Source organism: Channa argus, chromosome 5, assembly GCF_033026475.1.
Source record: "Channa argus isolate prfri chromosome 5, Channa argus male v1.0, whole genome shotgun sequence".
NCBI lineage: Eukaryota > Metazoa > Chordata > Actinopteri > Anabantiformes > Channidae > Channa > Channa argus.
The window spans coordinates 5147052-5167028 of record NC_090201.1 but is presented as its reverse complement, the minus strand read 5'-3'; the positions used below and the strand labels follow the sequence as shown (position 1 = coordinate 5167028).

The 19977-nt window shown below is 36.7% G+C and overlaps 1 protein-coding gene across 4 annotated transcripts in view; it reads left to right on the top strand.

The window, feature by feature from the left end:
- The window catches only part of cntn4 (contactin 4), a 148156-nt gene that overhangs the window by 9813 nt on the left and 118366 nt on the right, over window positions 1-19977 (top strand). For all 4 annotated transcript variants that reach the window (XM_067503464.1, XM_067503463.1, XM_067503467.1 and 1 more), the window contains exon 2: window positions 6685-6821. In XM_067503464.1, coding sequence (XP_067359565.1) covers window positions 6767-6821 — 55 coding nt within the window. In that variant the 5' untranslated portion in view covers window positions 6685-6766. The remainder of the gene's footprint in view (window positions 1-6684; window positions 6822-19977) is intronic.

Here is a 19977-nt window from a genome sequence, read left to right as displayed (position 1 = left end):
TTGTTTTTTCCCCTAATGGTGAAGTGTGATTTTGCACTTCTGAACACAGCAGACCTTGAGTTGCAAGTGGCCTCACATCACCAGCTGCAGAAATGAGAATAAGAAAATATTGTTAGTTTGTCATTTTGACATCCATCACTCAGGTTGACGCTTGCATCACTAAATGAAAGAAAAAGCCAAACTGTGTTAAAAACATTTTTTGTCGTTGTTTTTATTTGGAGTCATGTCTGTATTTTAGGGTTCTAAAATAAAGGACGCTGTGAAGTCAGACGTGATGTAAACCCTTTGTCTCATCTTTCATCTGTGCTTTCACTTTATACAGAGACCAGGGAACGACAAGATGTTCAGTTCAGTGTTGCCCTTTGACCTTGTTATGACTTTTCTATAGAGAACAAATACGTACAGGTTCTTGTACTTTCTAATGTTTTGCTTTGTTTCACTTAAAGATACCGTAATCCAATGACAAGAATTCTGTGTTCTACTTTTTTATCTACATGCAGCACAGTGGCTTCAGAGATTTAAGCTGCCACAACTACAGTATCTCTAATGAAATGTGCTTAGATTTGTGATATAAGATAGGAGCCGATGTGTTATGCTTCCTAAAGAAAAAGGAACAACGTATCTTTTATTTAAATAGTAGAAGAGCGAATCATATATTTTTCGATCAACATATTTAACAGTTAAATCTGATCATATTTTATTCATAAAAAAATATGCATTTCTGAATTCCAGGTATGGTTTCAGGATTTTAAAAAATGCTGTCTTCTCTTTCAGCTTTCAGCTTTCATATAACTTTCTGTACTAATGTACACTAATAGAGTCATTGACAATATAGAAAACATAGTTGGTATCTTATTGACGATGAAAATATGTATGTAAATATGTTGTAAATGGCAACTCTGTCTGTGTAAAGTTCTTTACAAGTACAGCAACATCTGTGTGTGGAAATATATCCACTATTTTTATTTTCAGCCATGGTGGGGAATTGCTCTGTGCTTGTTCTGAGAACAGGTCAAAAGCACATCCACCTTTTGGGGTTTGTGTTATTTGCACAGCATGTGAGAACGAACAGTTTTCATTCAAAACCTTTCCTACTCTGTTAGTAAAAGTTGGCCAATCTTGGCATCAGAAAGCTCACTTTTGTATTTTTGGATGCTGTGCTGTTGCTGTTATCCAGCATAAAGTAGCACTGGGTAAAACAAGTGGTAGATACAGCGCTCTTAAAGCCTGACTGTCCCTTCAATCGCCCCTCACTGTTTGGCTCCAGCCCTGATATTATTGAACATTGGACGATAGATCTCTTAGGACCAGTGCAGTAAATTAACCAAATGTGTTATCTCCCCCCTGAGCTAATTTAATTCAGAGTGCCATTCTGCACCTTCTGCACAAAGACATCAGTTTCCTGGTCGAACAATCTTTTGTTAAAGATGTATTCTTGGAGTGACAAACAGTTCATTAAATATGTTACAAATATCTTACCAGGTGAAAGTTAAACATAATAAAGTACAATAACAACATTCCCACCATTGTATTGTACAATATTTATAACGGTTAGTTGCTAAGGTTGTGGATGTTTGAATACCCAGGGGTGGTTCTAGGAGGGGGCCTAGTACGGGGCCATAGCCACCCCTGGCTAAATCACACAGGATTAAGAATCTTACTGAAAATAAAATATATATATATTTTCTAATTATATTTGAAACTAATGCAGCAGCCTCTCACAACATTTACACTACAATACATCATTTAAATATTTTTTTTTTCTGAAGGAAGGAAGGATTTTCACAAAAATGAAACCAGACTCTGCTAATATATTTCTACTTAATTTACACAAACTGGAACAGGGAAATAATGTCAATATATGTGAAACGCTTTCATGGAATGTTTAATGAATATTGATTTAATTAAATTATTGATTTAGCTATTATTGTCACTAGCCTATTAAATTACACTATTTTTTAACACATACAATGAGCCGATAATTAACAACTGTATCAGTTTCAATCAACAATAATCATATACGTCCTTTCTGTTGAATTTCACTTCAAATTAACAACTAAACAGCATCTAATTTCTGGGAAAGGAAATGTTTCCAGGAAATTATCTGGAAAACACAGGACCTGTCAAATAAACTGTTCCGGAATTATTAACTTAATGAAATCTGCAAAAAAACAGAGCCTTTTGTTTTAACTCAATGCTGGCCTTTATCTAGTCACTCCTATGAAAATGGTCTGGGTTCACTACTGTGTACACACATTACCTGCAGCGGCATAGTCCTATTTACAGTCAAATGAAAATTTCTCAGCATGCACTCAGCAGAATAACCTTGCAGCCAGTGTGTATTTACATAAAAGGTCCAGTGTGTACACTTGGGGTTATCATGCTCATTTTGCACATGACATTTTTAATTAAACCTTTAACCGTATGACAGGCAAAAACCTATCAATCTTTCAATTTTTGTGGTACTTTGTAACTGACTGAATACATTGATTATCTCCTCCCCTTTTGCCCCTGGAGTATATTACATGATATATTACGTGATATCTGATGCAAGAGTGCTACTGCACCCGACTGCAAATTATGGACTTATGGAAGGAAATCAGGGAATATTACCATCTCCAAAAGTGAATTATAATTATTATATATAATATTATATTATTATATTATAATATTTCTACAATTAGTTGTAAGAATCCACTGATAGTGCTAATATTGAGATTAAGTGGCAACAATAGTAGTACTGTAGGAGTAGTAATGGCTGTGCTGTAGCATTGGGAGGAATAGGAGCTGCATTAGTTGGACTGTTCTGATTATAATTTCACAGTGGAAATAGAAAGGAATGCATTTCAGATAACCACTCATCATTTAGTCCTTTTTGCATGCTTTTAATTATTGTACTCTGCATGAATTTAATTATTTGCGGGTCAAGGTGTCACTACAATTACAGTTATCAGCACCATTCTTGTTTTTATTTCCATTTTATCGTCTTCGCTTTTGTGTGTTTTGTGTTTCGAAAATTACAAATTAGCATGTAAGCAGACTGTGTCATCTTGTGTTGCAGCTGTAAGATTGCAAGCACTAGTATGTAAGCCCTGTAAACCTAGCCAGTATCTTTGTTAACAAGGCACAGCTGGATGTGCTCTGCGTAGCCAGAACATTTATCAACTTCCATTTTCCTGGTATCAAGTAACTAAATAGATTAAAGCTGCAATAGGCAAGAGCAAGTGAGGCGCTGCTCAGTAGTGTGTTATCTTTAGCTGCTGGGGTGCTTTATCAGTTTGAGTTGAAAAGAGAGGAGGGAGCCAAAGCAAGTTTCTGAGAGTGTAAAAACAGACTTTGGGAAACCAAGTGGTAACCAAGAGTAACTCCAGTTCGACAACACATTTCCTCTTGTATGTACCTGAACTGAGAGGAAGGCATCAACTGGCATGGAGGGGTGGCAACAAGTCCTGATGACCATCGAGTCTTATAGATGTGACACTTGCATGACTCTGTTAAACTGGACAGTGAGCTCAGGATGTTGGTTCAAATCACACAGAGTCATTTTTCCTGGCCTGTTTGAATAGCTTTTGCAGTATTAGCATCTTAAATATTAAATATGTAGAATTTATTCAAGATCATTTTGTGGATTGTATTCGGATGGTCCAAAGACAAATTTAATAGTTTCCTGTTAATGCTGCAGACATTATACTAGTACATATATCTTACAAAAATGGTTACATACTCTATCATTTATGCTCCTGTGCAGCACACATGTTTTGTACTAATTTCCTCTATTGCATTAAACTAGTGTAAAATGTTAAAAGGAAAGTAACACAACAGATAAAACAGACATTAGCCTAATAGGCACAAGACTTGAGCTTCCAGTAGTCACACTTTAATATGAATAGAACAGCTCTCTAAGTGTAAGGCACAGCCGTGCACCACTGATGTACCCAGTGCCGAATCTGACATCCTCTACGTGATGTATGGAGATAAAAGGCCTCTTTTCTGTAGGTGGAGACAGGAGACAGAGCTGGAAGGTAGAGAATCTGAGATTAATGAGAATGTGACCTACTCAAACAGTTCCTGGTGCCTTTTTTGTATCTGTCGTTCAGTGGTTTAGGCTCACTCTTGTTTGCTGTGTTTTAAACCTTTGTGCTGTCTGTGCAGAAACACAGCAGGGAAGGAATAATGCTTCTCTGAAACAGCCAAATTACACAGATAGTTGTAATTTGGTAGAATCTGTGTTGAACATGCCTCAACACTAAATATATATTTTATGCACGAGATGTTAGATTGTTTTATAGAGGAGCTATGCAAAAGGTGGATTTCACTTCTAAACTGTATTGCTTTTATTCGTGCATCAGCACAGCTTTTCCAGAGGCAGCCTGTGACATTTCCTGCAAATTATTCTGTATTCTTCCCTCAGAGCTGCTAGCTGGATACAGCTGCCTCCCTTCACTGTGTCCTATTTACATTCCACTTTACTCAACAACCCCTTTTAACCAAATACCTATCAAATTGGCTCCAAACTTGGAAAGCATTGTTATGTTCAACAGGGGATGGGGAATTAAATGTACCCCATGTGGTGTTTAACAACCAGTAGCGGTGTAGAGCAGTGTTTTGAATAATGGCTCCTCAAACTGTTCCCTCACATAATCCCTAATTTTATGCAAAGATATAAAAGATTCAATCACATACAAGGTGTTATTCACATTAGAACCACTCCCATTATTTTGTATCACATGTGAATTTTCAAACACATATACTAACACAAAAATAACTGTACATTTAAACATTAATGTGCTGAAGAAAATTACCAAACAAATGATGCTATGTGGAGTCTTTTCCTCACAATCTGATAATTGTTCTTGTTACAAAATGAATCCAATTGAGTGTACATTTGCAGTACAAAGAAAAAGCACTGCCAGCGTGATTATGCAGCATGACTTCCTGTGGCCCTCATACTAGACAACTGTGGAGTCAGTTGTCCTTGTTTATTGCTGATCCTATCTACCCTCAATTACATTAGTGTGAAAAATGCTCAGATTCCCTAAATGTAACTTCCTCTCAGCTGAACCTGAGTTTATTATTTAAAAACAATCCATATTCCTTAAAGGAAAAATGACAAAAACTGCCCATGATCTAACTTTCATAAACTCTAACAATGTAGTTTGTATTATATTTAAATGACAATTATTAACTGTGATGTTAGATAAAATACAAACCAAAGAGTTCTTCTTCTTGTTCATTTTTGTCTGTTGCGACTACAGTTGCCATAATGGTCTGTAGTGCATATGTGTGAAATTTTATCTCCAAATTAAGTATGAATAAAAGCACATGCATTTCTGTGGTGGAAGTACATTTGCCTTGGATAGCACATGAAAAGTATGAGGTTGATAAACATAATGGTTCCATCCTAGTATTTCTTTTCATCCCTAATAACAGAAAACCGATGACGTTACTGTTGCAAAAGTCAAGAAGTAATAGTAAAGGAAGCAGAAATCAAATAAAACAGAGGATCATTCATAATATGAACACAAAGTGCTGTCACTCATTATGAGAATTTCTGCAAAACTTGTGGAATTTTTGTGTAAATTTAAGCAATAGTACTGTATGTAACTTGTTTTTTGTACAAATGCTCCATAACTTACAGTGTTTTTATGTGGCAAGGTGCTTTCTACGCCTCCACTGAGAAAGACTTACAGAACAGCACTGGCAGCAAGTGCAGAAATGTTCCCTTTTGAATGTTTTTAAGTGAGGCTCACACATCTGACCAATCAGAGAAGGACAAACTTTGTGTATTACTTATGACATGACCCAGGATCAGTCTCTTTCAAAAATCAGTGATTTTGAGTCTCATGCTACAGCTAGCTCAATTACCAAAAGTTGCATATTGTAGCTTTAATCATTTTATGAATTACTTGCACTCATTTCTTGTTTTTCCTCAGTATAGCATGTACATAGATAGGAAAGATAATACATTTGTCAACAAATACTCTTGTGTACCAGTAAGTAGAGTCCCTAACAAAATATTGTTTTGACAAAACACAACAAAAGAAAACAAAAACTAAAAAACTAAAATAAATGGTACAGCTTCCGCCTCTTTCATGTTGTAGGGGTTTGAGATGCTGACGCTGTGAAGTAGCTTCCTACCTGAAACTCAACAATCTTTCAACATGTAATTCTCACCCAATACAGACACGGTGTTGAGGGGAAAGCATGCAACTATTGTCAAACCCTCCTAGATGTTTTAGAGTTTTCCAATTTTTTGGATTTGCACTTTTATGAGCATAAAACCGATGAAGCTTCAGGCAAGAACAATGCAACGAGAACTTATGGGAGTGGTTTGCTTTCTCATTGACTTTACAGCAGCCATCCCTGGAGTCTCTGGAGATATGGAAATTAATGTATATGAGATATTTTGTGTTCATGTGCCCACTCTCCATACACTGAATATTTTTTTTACCTTTTTTCTGGTGATACTCTCATATATTTTGGAAACAGGAGTAAGTTGCAGTGTGGATGTGAGTGTACTGTGAATTTTGTAAATGCCTGTGGATTAAAATGTGGACATTCCTGCTGTCTTTCTGTACCAAACTTTGTGATTTGAGCACGATGAGCAGAAAAAAAAGATTTTCAAAGGTGCTGTTAATGAGAACCTTACTGCCATACTCATCTCAACTTTTCCTTTTTCTGCAGAGTGGCAATCCAGACAGGTGCAAATCGGATTCCATACATTTGTGATTGGATGTGAGTCTACTTTGACCCTACAATATTGAAGATGATGTTGCTATGGAAACAGCTGCTGCTGCAGTCACTTATGGGGTGCCTTGCAGGTAAAGTATCTTATTAAGAACTTTTGATGCATGCCAAAGTCCCTATTCATATGTATTTGGGGCAAGTGACAGTATGAAAGCCGTAGTTCAGAAAGGAGCAACCTCTAGTAAATAAGCCATAAAATTTCAACAATGTCAAATCCATTCAACAAGGAAGTTTTGTTAAAGTGCACTATTGTCTGCTAAAGAAATCCAAATGGGGCTAATAGTGCATTATGGCTTTGCTTAAATATTTTATGTGGCCCTTAGAAAAGGTTAGAGATATGTTCCTGAAATGTAAATGAACATCAAAGCAGGGATGAAAATATTCAGTTTAATACAGCTGCACATATCACAAATAAGATTTTATCAAGAGCAGAAAATAGCCACAAACAACCCTAGCAGAAAAAAAAAGTCTCGTTAAAGCAACTAATAGGGAAAATAAAGTATAGAGTAGTGTTTTCAGCAAAGTGCCGTATAGTTATTTAATTAACAATGCAGTAGAAACAACATTTCTATGATTATTTAATTTGCAGTGAAAAAGATTACATGGACTGAATAAATAAACAATGTGGATATTCATACAATAATTGAAAATTGATACACATAATTACAAGTTCCACAATGAGCACTAAGGTCACTTGCCTTAAAAGTAAATCTGTGAAATCTTGACCACTGGGACTGCTGTGGTGCGTGATTTCCTTTGAGCAGGTCCTTTGAGTGTAAATGTCACTTTGTTTACAAAAGATAAAACAAATCCACAGGGTATTTTTAATCTGGTTCCAACGAAAGGGGATCCATTGCACAGAGTTTTCAGCCATTCCCATTGTCTATTGTTATGAAGCAAAAAAGGATGTCATACACTCCATTGTTCATGTTTCATATGTAAGAAAATGAACTCAACTGTGAGTGTCACTCCCTCCAGGAAATACAAAACACTATGGTTCTTCAGTTACTGAAGGACTTATTTTTCTTATTGGACTGGTTGCATGTCACTGTCAAATTCACCATTGAACTGTTTAAATACAGGACAATGCACAGAATAATTTTAACATTTAATCATTTAACATTTTAATCTCTCTCTCTCTCTATCACACAAACACACACACACACACACACCCTACTCACACATTCCCTACTCCCTATATAATGTACACTATGTAGTTCACTTAATAGTAAGCAGTCAAAGGACATTTGGGATCTTTAGTAACAGTTGTCACGGTGCCATCGCAACAGCTGTTTGAGTCGTGCAATGATAATTTTCTCATCTCCAAAATGGGGAGTCATCCACCAATGTCACATGATGAAGTGTCCTTGAGCAAGACACTGAACCCCAACTTAGTTGCTCCCGGTGAGTGTTGGCCAGCTGCAGAGCAGCTCCCCCATCGGTGTATGAAAAGCAGTGTAAAGCGATTTGAGTACCAATAGGTAGAAAAGCGCTATATAAATTAAATGGTGAACACACCATAGTGCACTATAAACTAAGGAGGGGATGATTTCAGAGACACCCTTTTTCTTGCATGTCTTCTTGACCAAAAATTGCAACATCTTAAAGTGTCAATGGGCAACATGGAACATAACATAGTTCCTAACATCCAGAAAGTATTCCCAGCATTTAACTTTTTATGTTACAGCCTTATTCCAAAATGGATCTAATTCATTATTTTCCTCAAAATTGCACAAACAACACCTCATAATGACAACATTTAAGAAGTTAGATTGAAAACTTTGCAAATGTATTAAAACATAAAAAAACAAAGAAGAAAAATCACATGTACATATGAATTCCTTTGCCATGAGACTCAATGTCCATGAGCTCTGATGGATCCTGTTTCCACTGATCATCCTTGAGATCCACCTGTGGGAAATTCAGTAGATTGGACATGATTAGGAAAAGTATACACCTGTCTATATAAGGCCCCACGGTTAACAGTGAATGTCAGAGAACAAACTAAGCCATGAAGTCCAAGGAATTGTCTGTAGACCTCAGAGACAGGATCGTATTAAGCCTAAGATCTGGGGAAGAATGAAAAACGTCTGCACCATTGAAGGTCCCAATGAGCAAAGTGGCGTCCATCATCTTGAGAGGTACTGCAAAGAAAAGAGGAACTGACCAAAAATAGGTGTGTCAAGCTTGTAGCATCATCCATAGAAAGACTTGAGGCTCTAATTGGTGCTAAAGGTGCTTCAACAAAGTAATAAGCAAAGGGGGTGAATACTTATGAGCATGTGATTTTTAATACATTTACATTTTCAAAACTTCTTTCACTTTGTCATTATGGGATATTGTTTGTAAACTTTTGGAAAAAATAATGGATTTGATATATTTTTTAAAATAAGGATATAGGTTATATAACAAAATGTGGAAAAAGTGCTGTAAATGCTATGTAAATAATTTCTGGATGCACTGTATACAACAGCCAATCAATATTCATAAGAATAAATTAAATATATTTAAACAAAACATATCAAATAATGACTAATAATAGTATGGTACTTAAAGTGAAATATGTTTCAGAAGACTCCTTATGATCTAGAGCCGATTTTTACGCTTACCTTGATTATTTCAAAATTTATGCAGCTCTTTAGATACTAAATGCACCAATCTGTAACCAAATCAATGAATCTGTGAACCAATGAACCTGTAAATCAACTAAGCCTTAAAATAACACTAACTTTTTTAGTGACAGCTATGGTGTTGTGAAAGAAATTATGTCAAAATTAATTTTCCCGAATAATATATAAAATAGGCAATGAGTGAACAGAATTCACTTCTTGTGTTCTTCCAAATGTCCATCATCCATTTATGGGGCCGTAAAGTTGAGGTATAGTTTCATTATAGTGTGGTGCCCATTTCAGCCAGAGGCTCTGTGACATTGATCACATTTTGATGGAGGACTTTAATTTGTCTCTTTTAACAAATAAGAGAGGTCACCAGAGAGCATCAGCTGAATCACTCAGGCTCTTTAATCAACAGGTATTATTCGAATCAAGATGAAGAAAAGGTTCTATCGATGAGGTCTGTGTTCTGGTGAAACACTCCATCTCATTAGTCAACACACATTAGGCCTGTTATGAACGCCTTGCCCTCTTTTCCAAATTGGATTATCAAATTTGTTCTAAGGGAACCTGAGCTATATTGTGTTGCCCTCACAGTTCGCCTTTACGTGTCACTACTGATGTTATGATGAACCCTAACAAACCCATATGGTGGGAGAGGACAGAGCTGGTAATAATTAACTAGTATGCTTTGGATTTAGCTGAATCCCCTTGGAGATGATATATCATTGAGGTCATTTATGATAGGCTCATGATAGGCCTGATTCATTCTGGATTGCCTTCAAAGCAAATTAAAGTACGTCTAAAAGAATCTAAACGTCCCATTGGGATTAGATGATTCCCAGTTACTGATTTATCCTAACATAATGGTGTCATTTCATATCTTAAATTAAAAGAAATTCATAGCAGACACTTTTGGCAGCTTTAGAACATGATCTTGCCACTACTGTGCTTAGCAGAGGTGGAAAACCTCGTCTTTACTACTTCAGACATACCTTAAGGTTATTGGAGCCAAATAACTTAATTATTGTCTCATCTGAGCATAAAACCTCCCTATAGAACTTTTTTCTATGTCTACGTGGTCAGATTTTGAAGCAGGGGATTCTTTCTTGGACAGTAGCCTTTCAGTCCATGTCAGTGTAAAACTGGCTTTACTGTAGACAGTGCTGCTAGTGTTCCAGCAGCTTCCAGTTTATGACATGTGCTATTATGATTCTTGGGTTGTTGCTCACCATTCATAACCAATGTCCTCTCGAGCTAAGGAGACAGTTTGGGTCTTCCTCCAGACCTTGGAAAGTGACTCAGATCTACACTGAGCTTCTTGGACTTTGCCGATGTACTGTGTGTTGGTCAATCAAATGAGTGCTGTCAAACAAACCCTTTTATGATTGCAAAGAGAAGTCAATTATGACTAACAGGAAATTAGGAGGCCTTGGGCTAAACAAATTAAAATACATTTCAGAACACTCAGCACCACTGAATTAATATTCTAAATTTGTGTATGTATTTTGAGCCCTATACGTATAAATTTAATCTGTGTTGATGAAATAAACCCAAATGAATTCAACGGATTTTCAGTCGTTAAAGATGTATGTTGTACAGTCATCTGTTTGTCGACATTTCTTTTGAAATGTACCTCTCAGCATCTTGTAATTCGACACCACAATCCACCATTTGTTGTCATCTTAAAGTCCGGCACGTCTGACAAAATGGTGTCTTGCAACTAATCTTAGCTTTAGTGTATTAGCTGCTAGAAAAAGTGTTAATATTTCACACTGTATAATCCTGGATCAGTTCTAATATCATTAAATGGGCTGTCCACATTGTTTCTGTGTGGCAATAATAGTGATCCAGTCTTGAACTCTGTTCCACTCGCTTTTGTAAGTGTAATACAATAATTTAACACTTTTTTCACATTTCTGAAAAAAATTTATCTGTTTGTAGGTTTTATTTTCCATACACATAACATAAATAAGCATAAATAAGCATCCACCACAACAATTTCTATTAAAAATTAAAAGTAGTTGTGATCTAAACTAGTTACAGTAAGTTGATATCATCCAAAGTTAGTATGTCTTTAGTTTAAAATTCACTTGTTTTCAAACTCAACAGGAAAGTGCAAAGAAGGAATATGCCAAACTCACCAAATTTCAACTTGCTCTCTATGTTTGTAGAGTGTAAATGTATAATGATGCTTTTAAACATCCCTCTGACTTCCATATATTAAAGTATTTCTCCAGTTCTAGCTGAAAAACAGTCCTCCAGGTGACATCACCCGGAGGAGTATTTCATCATTGGGAGTTCAGATGATGTCATCTGGGGGGGCTCTGAAAAGCAGGTCGACCATAATTACACACTCCATAGAGTGAGCAGCGAGATGACATACTATCACATATATAAATGTAGGGAAGTTAATGGGAAGTTTAATGGAATTTGTGTACATGCAGTACCCAAACTAGAACTAAGAGAAACAAGTTCAAAATCAGTGAAGGTGTCCTTTGAGCCTCACATTAGCAAAGAACTGTGGGTTTTTCTTTTTCACTACTTTTCTTTTCTTTCACACTTTAAAGAAAGTGAACCCCTTCTTTAAGTGCAAAGACTCACTACATCTAAATCTCCATTGCTATTTATAAGATATTATTCCTTGACACACTTGTATACTCACAGTCCTACAAATGTCAATAATAATGCAAGAACGAGAGCAGGGAATGCAGATTAACTTCATGGAAGAAGCGGCCTTAATGAGGACACTGTTTTTACATTTTTAAATCACAGAGTGAGAGCAGTGATGCAGACAGAACCACAGCCGTGAAAGGGTTGCCCCTAGGCTAAAATTGGTTTATCCTTCTTGCAAAATTCACTAGCAAAGTACATTTGCTTTAAACACTCTTTTAGGGAAGCACATACTCAGACCTCCATATAACTTATGTGGTTTTGGCTGAAATTAACATCTTAAAGCATTTTTTTCTTTAAATCTATAAGCTTGAAGAATATCAGTCAGTTTGGAACAAAACTGACTTTACAATGGATGATATATGCTTCATATGGATTAGAACATGGGCTGAAAATTGACTAAAGGAAAGAACAATGCACAACATGCAGGTCTAAACCACTTGGCTTTTTTCAGATGTGGATTGCGTGAAGAGATGCAAGTACACACAACCCCGTGTACTGTAGGCTTGGCGAAACATGTTTATTGTAGCTTTAGTTACACTCCTTATATTCTGACTTGTTTTTTCATTCACAAATAAACAAAAAAGCTTGATAATGACACGTTGAAACTCGAAAAAAATTCAGTTTAATTTTTGAAATTAGTTACCTGCCTGTTCACTAACTGAGTGTACTGCAGGTCTGCAACGACAAACAAAGACACAACAGGTGAATTGTTTAACTTTTGAAGCAGTGTCCACTAAATTGCACTACAGACTTAATAAACCACTTTATGGTTGTGATTAGGCAGGTACAGGAGCTGGTTAGGGTCAGAGGAAGATCGAGGGCTGGTGTAATAGAGGAAAATCTAACAGTCTACACAAAATATGTTTTATTGCTTTTAAACGCATCCAAGATCTTACTCTTCCCCTAAAGTCAGCAGTTTTCTTGCCTAAACCTAAACAGACTCAGTACCCGGGTCACTGGCTTGTCCTGTGCTTTATACACCCTCCCCAGCCACCTTCTTGCAGCTCCCTTTGTCAGGATTGGTATTAAGGGTGGACCCAAGTACAACAAGAGGAGAGGGGGTGTGGCAAGAATATAAACTCTAATAAAAATATAAAACTAACCTAATCAGAGGGGAGAGCTGGTTTTAAAAAGGGGAACAGATGTAACCAAGGAAATCGTGGCAAAAGTAAAGTAAATTGGGAACTGAAAGTGAGGAAAAGGGGTACAATCATAAGCCCAAAACAGGTGGTGAATATGACTGACTGGATCATGACACCCTCACCCTTAATGAAAGTTCCAATATATTAACTGAAAAAAGATGTCACATCAGAAAGTAACAATTACGTACGCTACAAAAACACAATTGCGTTTGGAAGGTTTTTACCTGATGCCAGTGCGACAGATCTGACATACGTTGTGCGACACAAAGTAACCAGCACCCATGTTTGCACAGTTATATTCCAGTCATTTTTGACGGTTCAGGATGACTAATAGTGTTATGCTAGCTGCCATTTTGGTGGGATACGATGTCAACACACACCTCCTTGCCTTGTAGTAACTCTTTCAATGCTTCTGTGGGTCATATGAGGGGTCCAGAACAAACACGTTTTATGGATGTTTAGCTTGGAAGACTGTACATACGCGTGAATGAATGTTTGCCAAAAAAAAAAAAAGGTTGAATGCTTAAGAAATTATTTAACCTTTTTAAAGCAATGACATGTTTTATACATCTTCAGGGAGAACTAACTGGCCTGTAGCTGAGGGACATGTCAGTTGAAGAGACAGACTGACATGTTCATTTTAGTCTATTCATGGGTATTTGTTAAAAAATATAAATATAACCAGCCTTTACCTTAAAGTGTTTGCTGACCTATTAAACGGCCAAAGTTGGAATAGATGGTGGAAGAATTCGATATAAAATGGAACATTCCAAAAGCCAATGGAAAACTTTATCGTAGCCCATCAAATGAATAAACCTTGACATTTCTTTTGTTACCTATTACTTATAAATTCTGAGATGCTGCTGTGCAGTTTGTGTGCCAAAATGCTCCTGAGAAGTGATTCGGGTAGCTGGAGGGTTGTGCTGATAGGGGGCTGATTTAATGTATGTACATGTTGTAGGGTATTTTGCTTACTTTGTTTTCATTTGTGCTCGGTGAATCACTCCCTGTTAGTGGTTGATTGCTGTAGCACCGCTCTACCTCCCACACTCCCTATGTATGCAGAATCTTAAAGGCCTGCTCGTGGCCCCAGCTTATTCCACCAGGGTGAACGCAGCACTTCTGTCCACGCTCTCTTCCACATTCTTTTACCTGCTTCAGCTTTTTATTATTTGATTTTTGGGTCATGTTTTAAGAGACGTTTGGTTTCTTAACCCAGAGAGTTGCTGTGGAGCAGATTAAAAGGGCTGTCTTTCCAGGCAGGCTCAGTATTTTATACAGGCACTTGCAAACACACAAAAAAAAAACACTCTCACAAACACTACACACAACAATATATTTGAAAGACCTTGGTTTTCAGACATTTTGTGCAAATAGGCACAATGTCGTAAAATGCAAATATGTGCTTGGTGCATGAAAAGTGAGCAATATGTTTTCTCACAACAAAAAGATTTTGGAGAAGGGAACACAACCAGAAACGGGAAGTAATTTGGGACAGAGATAGCAGTGGGGGAAAAGAATTTAACATTGTCCGATGTACAAAAAGTGAAGTTTACATATTTTAAGTTTCTTTCTCAGGATGACTGCACCAACCAGGTCATTACCCAAGCACACTGATTGTATTAACACTGAAGTTTTAATATTAGATTTTATTCAGTATAACTGAATAAATAAGTGTATCTGTCAGATTTACTGCCATTTTGACGAAGGTTTGTTAATATTTCTACAGGTCTTTTCACAAAGTGGAATTTTGAGTTTTTTGACTCAGTTGTTTCTAATTAGTATCTAAACAATGCAAAGCTAGAACATGTTACGTCTTCCCTTTTCGTACATTTCTATTTGTTTCCAAATGGAACAAAAAATGTTGATTTAAAAACCTTGGACAGAATCAGGCTTCGGGCTATGAGCCTATGATAAGTTAAGCAAATAGATTCTGCAACCTAGTGCAACACTTCTGCACACAGGAGACGAGACATAACGTCAACAGAAAGAAAAATGAAGCGTTATTCAAGAACCTTATAAATCAACGCTCCCAAGAAATAAGAGAACAACCTGAGAGGCACAGGCAAAAAACTTAAAGGGCTGAAACCAGCAATGAATTCCACCTGCTTACTGTTGTGTCTGTGTATGTAGAACTGGATCATCGTTCATTCATATGTGCTAGAGCTCCAATGATCTTCAAAAGCTATTAAAAACACATCATTGAATCACAATCACTGTACCGGTTGACATGTTTTCTGCCCACTCAGTCCTCCAGGAATTACTGTGATATTGTGTTAATGGGAAGGGGACAGATGTAAGGGTCTTGATCTTTGACATGTTTAAAAAAAGAAACTGCTCAAGGCATTTCTATGGTATCACCTTTACAAGAATGGGACAGATGTCAGGTCATCTTTAAGGCCAATGTTTGTACCAAACTTGAAGAAATTCCCTCAGCTACAGCTGTCATCAGCAGGGAGGCATAACAAAGCCTGTAAGAGTCCGTTAAGGGTTGGGTTTTGTCTTTTTATGGGATTTGTTGACAACAACAAAAATACAGAAAAGCACTTTGTGAGTTCTGAGTTCAATCAGAGGTTGAGCTGTGATGCAAACAGCTCTGTGTAGGGTGCTACCTTACAGGTAACATTTGCCCAGTTGTCTACTGGCTGTGGCAAACGGTCCAGCTGTCAGATCAGTTGATTAAATCAAACATTTGCCTGACATTCCTGGGTGCACACCTTAAATTTCAACCAAAAAAGTTGGCGCCCTGAATATCCAAAAAATGGTAAATATGCCCGAACCGAGGCTGTTCACATTAAAAACAGCTTAAATCAACATCCTCAACCAATAATTTAATTTAGGAATAAAATCACATTTTTGATTGAAGAATCTAATATTTAAAAATGCCATATCCTTCAAATCTAATCTACATTTTTGACTCTGTTCATTTTTCAAAGAAGATGGTATCAAAAAGAAGACCTCCACTGCTAATGAGACTTCAAAGGGGCTTGGTATTTGTAGAGGACAACCTGTTGTGAGTTTTTCTGGACTGTCAAGGTTTCCTTTTCAGCTAAAAGCATGCATGACTTCTCTAATCAACAACACAGGACTGATGTGTTGGCATTGAAATAGCTCCCCGGTACATTTTTGCACCCTTACTGACCTTTTTTAGCAAATACAGTTTATTTTCTAATACTTAAACGTTACAAAATTTCTTTTTCTTCTGCACTTTCACATAGATCCTCTAACATAATCTACAACTCTGGTGCTCAGTCTGCTCTCACAGTAACATTAAAGATTGAGGTAAGGTGAATTCTCAACCAGCGACTTAATAAAATCCATTCAAACCGACTATGAATTGCAGCTCCCTGTTCTACAACCTGTAAAATATAACTTACCCTTTAGCTGGCGTTTTTATGCATTGTTTATTCCATTCATTATTCACCACCATACTGCCTGTGCATTAATACATGCTTTAAAGCGACACAGTGCTTTCCGTGACCTCGGCCAATGAAAAACAAAACGCATTGATGGAACAATTAAGATGTTTTTGTCCTTTTATGAAAATATACATATCTGAAATGAAAAAGAAAGTCACCCATGGTCTTATCATTAAGATTACAGCGATGTACTGTTTTTCTGCTTCTGTCAAAAGTCCTTTTTGCTCTTCCTGTTTGTACAAAATGCAGCAGCTTGAAAGACAAGATTGTATCACCCCAGTTTTTACTTTTGCTATCAGGGCCCCCACACATTGCAGGAAGCCGCCTGAGGAGATTAGGATGGATGATTCTATATCATCTTTTGAATCAAGCTTTAAAACTCACTTTTTCTTTTTGTCTTTGTGTAACATGGTTTATTTATTGTCCTTGACATCTTTGTTGTTTTTATTTGTTGTGTTTATTTGTTTTATTTCAATTATTCTAATAGAAATTAAGATGATGTCAAAGAAATACTTTGATATTACACCTTAAAAGTTGCATGTTACAGTGAGTGTTGTTTTAAAGCTTTGCCTCAATCGTCCCTGAACCATGTATTGTTGCTATAACCATGAAAACAAAAAAACCCCAAGGGCTGAGACAAACCAAGCCAAACGTCAGCCATCAGCCAGCATCACAGAGTGTCCATCAGCATAGTTTTTGCAACGTGTCCCACACTGTTGACATTAGCCTGTCAATGAAAGAGACCACTTTAACTGATTGTTCACCTCAGCCAATAAGTGCGCAAGCAAAGACCAACGTATTGACAACACCAGTACAATTTATGACCTCCTATCTGACATATCCTCACTTAGAATTAACTATAAACTGTCCTTGGTGAGCAAGAGTGGTGCGAAAATGGTAGACCAACGCTGTTTTGTTTATAGCTTGTACATACGCGGTCTCAGGCCTTTCACTTTCTCTCCCTTTCACACAAGCACACAATATGCGGAGGTACATACTTGTCAGCGGTTTCAGCAGTATGTTCAAGTCCAGCTTGTTGGTCTAGATAGCGATGTAAATTTTCAATGCAGCAATTGATCTTTGTCTGCATTAAGTCTGTTTTGTCATGGCCCTAAGGTCTGACAACTTTAACAAAGAAGTTCTACATGATTTACTGTATATGCCTAACCTATCAAAGTTGTTTTTGTACCTAAACTTAACCAACCATGGATAGGTACCCCTCATATGTATGTATTAAATGATAAAAATACCTATCACTGGCTCCCTGGTATATATTATAGACTGTGTGTTTTATATTCACACTTTTATAACCTGCTGATATTTTATTTTTACCCTGAAAAAGGTAAAAAAAGTCAGCCTGTCTTAAAGCTTGGATAAGTTTTCCACCTGGGGCCTATACATGTGAAGAGAGTAAAAATGTGCAGATGTTTTTTTCTTTTTTTTTTTTTGAGGTGGAAATGCAATTTTTTGGGATATTGCTCTTGGAATGTGTTTTATGTTGCGCTGAAAAACATTGGTATCAGTGTGTAGTTCAGATTTTCAGAGGAAAAAAAAAAGACTTTAAGGTTGTTTTACCAAAGGACACCTTTAATGAATTTACGATGAGTCAGAGGTTTGACCTCCCCCCACCCATAGCCCCCCTTTCGACACATGCCTGTTGTTAACACTGGAATGGAGCACTTCACAAAACTTGCCCTTCTGCTATGAGGCTTTGCACTTCTTCATGTTATAAATTGTACATATATATGATCTATAGCAGGCAAATACAACACTTATGAAACCTTTATCCAAACAGTACCCCCTGCTATCACAGTTGTTTAGTGAGCTTTATAAATGCATGTCTAACCTCTGCATCAACCATTAAATCCCATCTGCTAAATTGTGTGTAGCAGGACAAGCAGTGCAAATTTCTCCATATCATATTATATCATTTAATTCTATTCAGAATACAGTTTTAAAGAATTGAACAGATGATGTTCCAAAAGAGTGTTTTATGTAACAAGTGACAAATAAGGTAATTAAACAGAGCATATCTATATTAGTGATAATAAATGATGCAAACTGTTTCAGAGTACGGGTAATTTTTATTTAAATGTTAATTTACATATTTTAATATTCATCATAGAAGGGTCCAATAATAATCAAAGAGGGATCATATATCTTTTTTTTTGTCTCTGACGATTGTTTGCTGCACACATTTGCCTTTTTTTAGCATAATTATTCATTCTCACGGTTTCTCCTGGGAACTGCCCAGTATGTGCTGTTAGCCACTGAGCAGCTTTTACTATTTTGTTCAATGGGGGCTGCTGAGGCATGAGTGTGTATGCGTGTTTTGTTTTGTGTGTGTGTGTGTGTGTGTGTGAGAGTCCAGATTAAATCAGTGCATAAGTGTCTTCCGCTGAAGTAAGAGTATCCGCCGATGTACATCTCTCATCTGTGATATTCAGTGCATCGTAGGCATTGTTTTATGGGGACCAAGAACGGAGCTATCATTGCAAGTGCAGTCATCTACGAAAATAAGAAATGTCAGACAAAAGCATCAGATAAGGTAAGATAAGGCTTTTTTGACTCCCACTGGGAAATCAACATTATTCCAACAGAAGGAACAGGCTAAGACATAGATACAAACACAAAATGCCGTTTACAACCCCTAAAAGTTATGTTTGTTTGATCTAAAGCCTTATTAAGCTTTTTTATGATTGTCTTTATTTTAATGTTAGAGAAAGATTGTCATCTGATGTCTTAAGGAAAAACAGAAAAACACCCTTTCATACACAAATTGTATATTAAGCTTTAAACAAAACCAGCATCCAAAAGTGACGCCAAAGTGTAACTGTGCCATCAATATGATACGCCAAAGGATAATGACACAATCTGACACTGTGCGTCATTATGTGACTCTGTAGGATAAAAATTTGTTGGATTTCCAATTTATCTGTGCCCTAGACCCCCATGTAGTCCAAAAAGGATTAAAGCCACATCAGCCAGACACACTTTTCCAGAGTGACATCTGTATTTCAAAGCATGTGGTCAAGACATTTTTAAAAACATATATTTCAACACTTACTCTTGATAACTACAGTTCCACTGAAGCTCTTGCAAATGCAAAATTGATTGGCTTGCTGTACAAAGTTAAGGCCATTCAGAGCATTTCGGGGAATTTTCTCTTAAAAATATTACAACCACGTTTTTGTAACGAAAGCAGTTTGAGCACACTGTGACATTTTCTTCTGTAATATTCATACTTTGACAAATGTACCTTTACTCAACTATACTGTTTAAAACTGCAATAGTTACTTTACAGATTCTGGAAAACAATACAAAATCGTATGACTCCACTTAACATGAAGTGATTCATACTTTAAGTATTGCAAAAGTTAG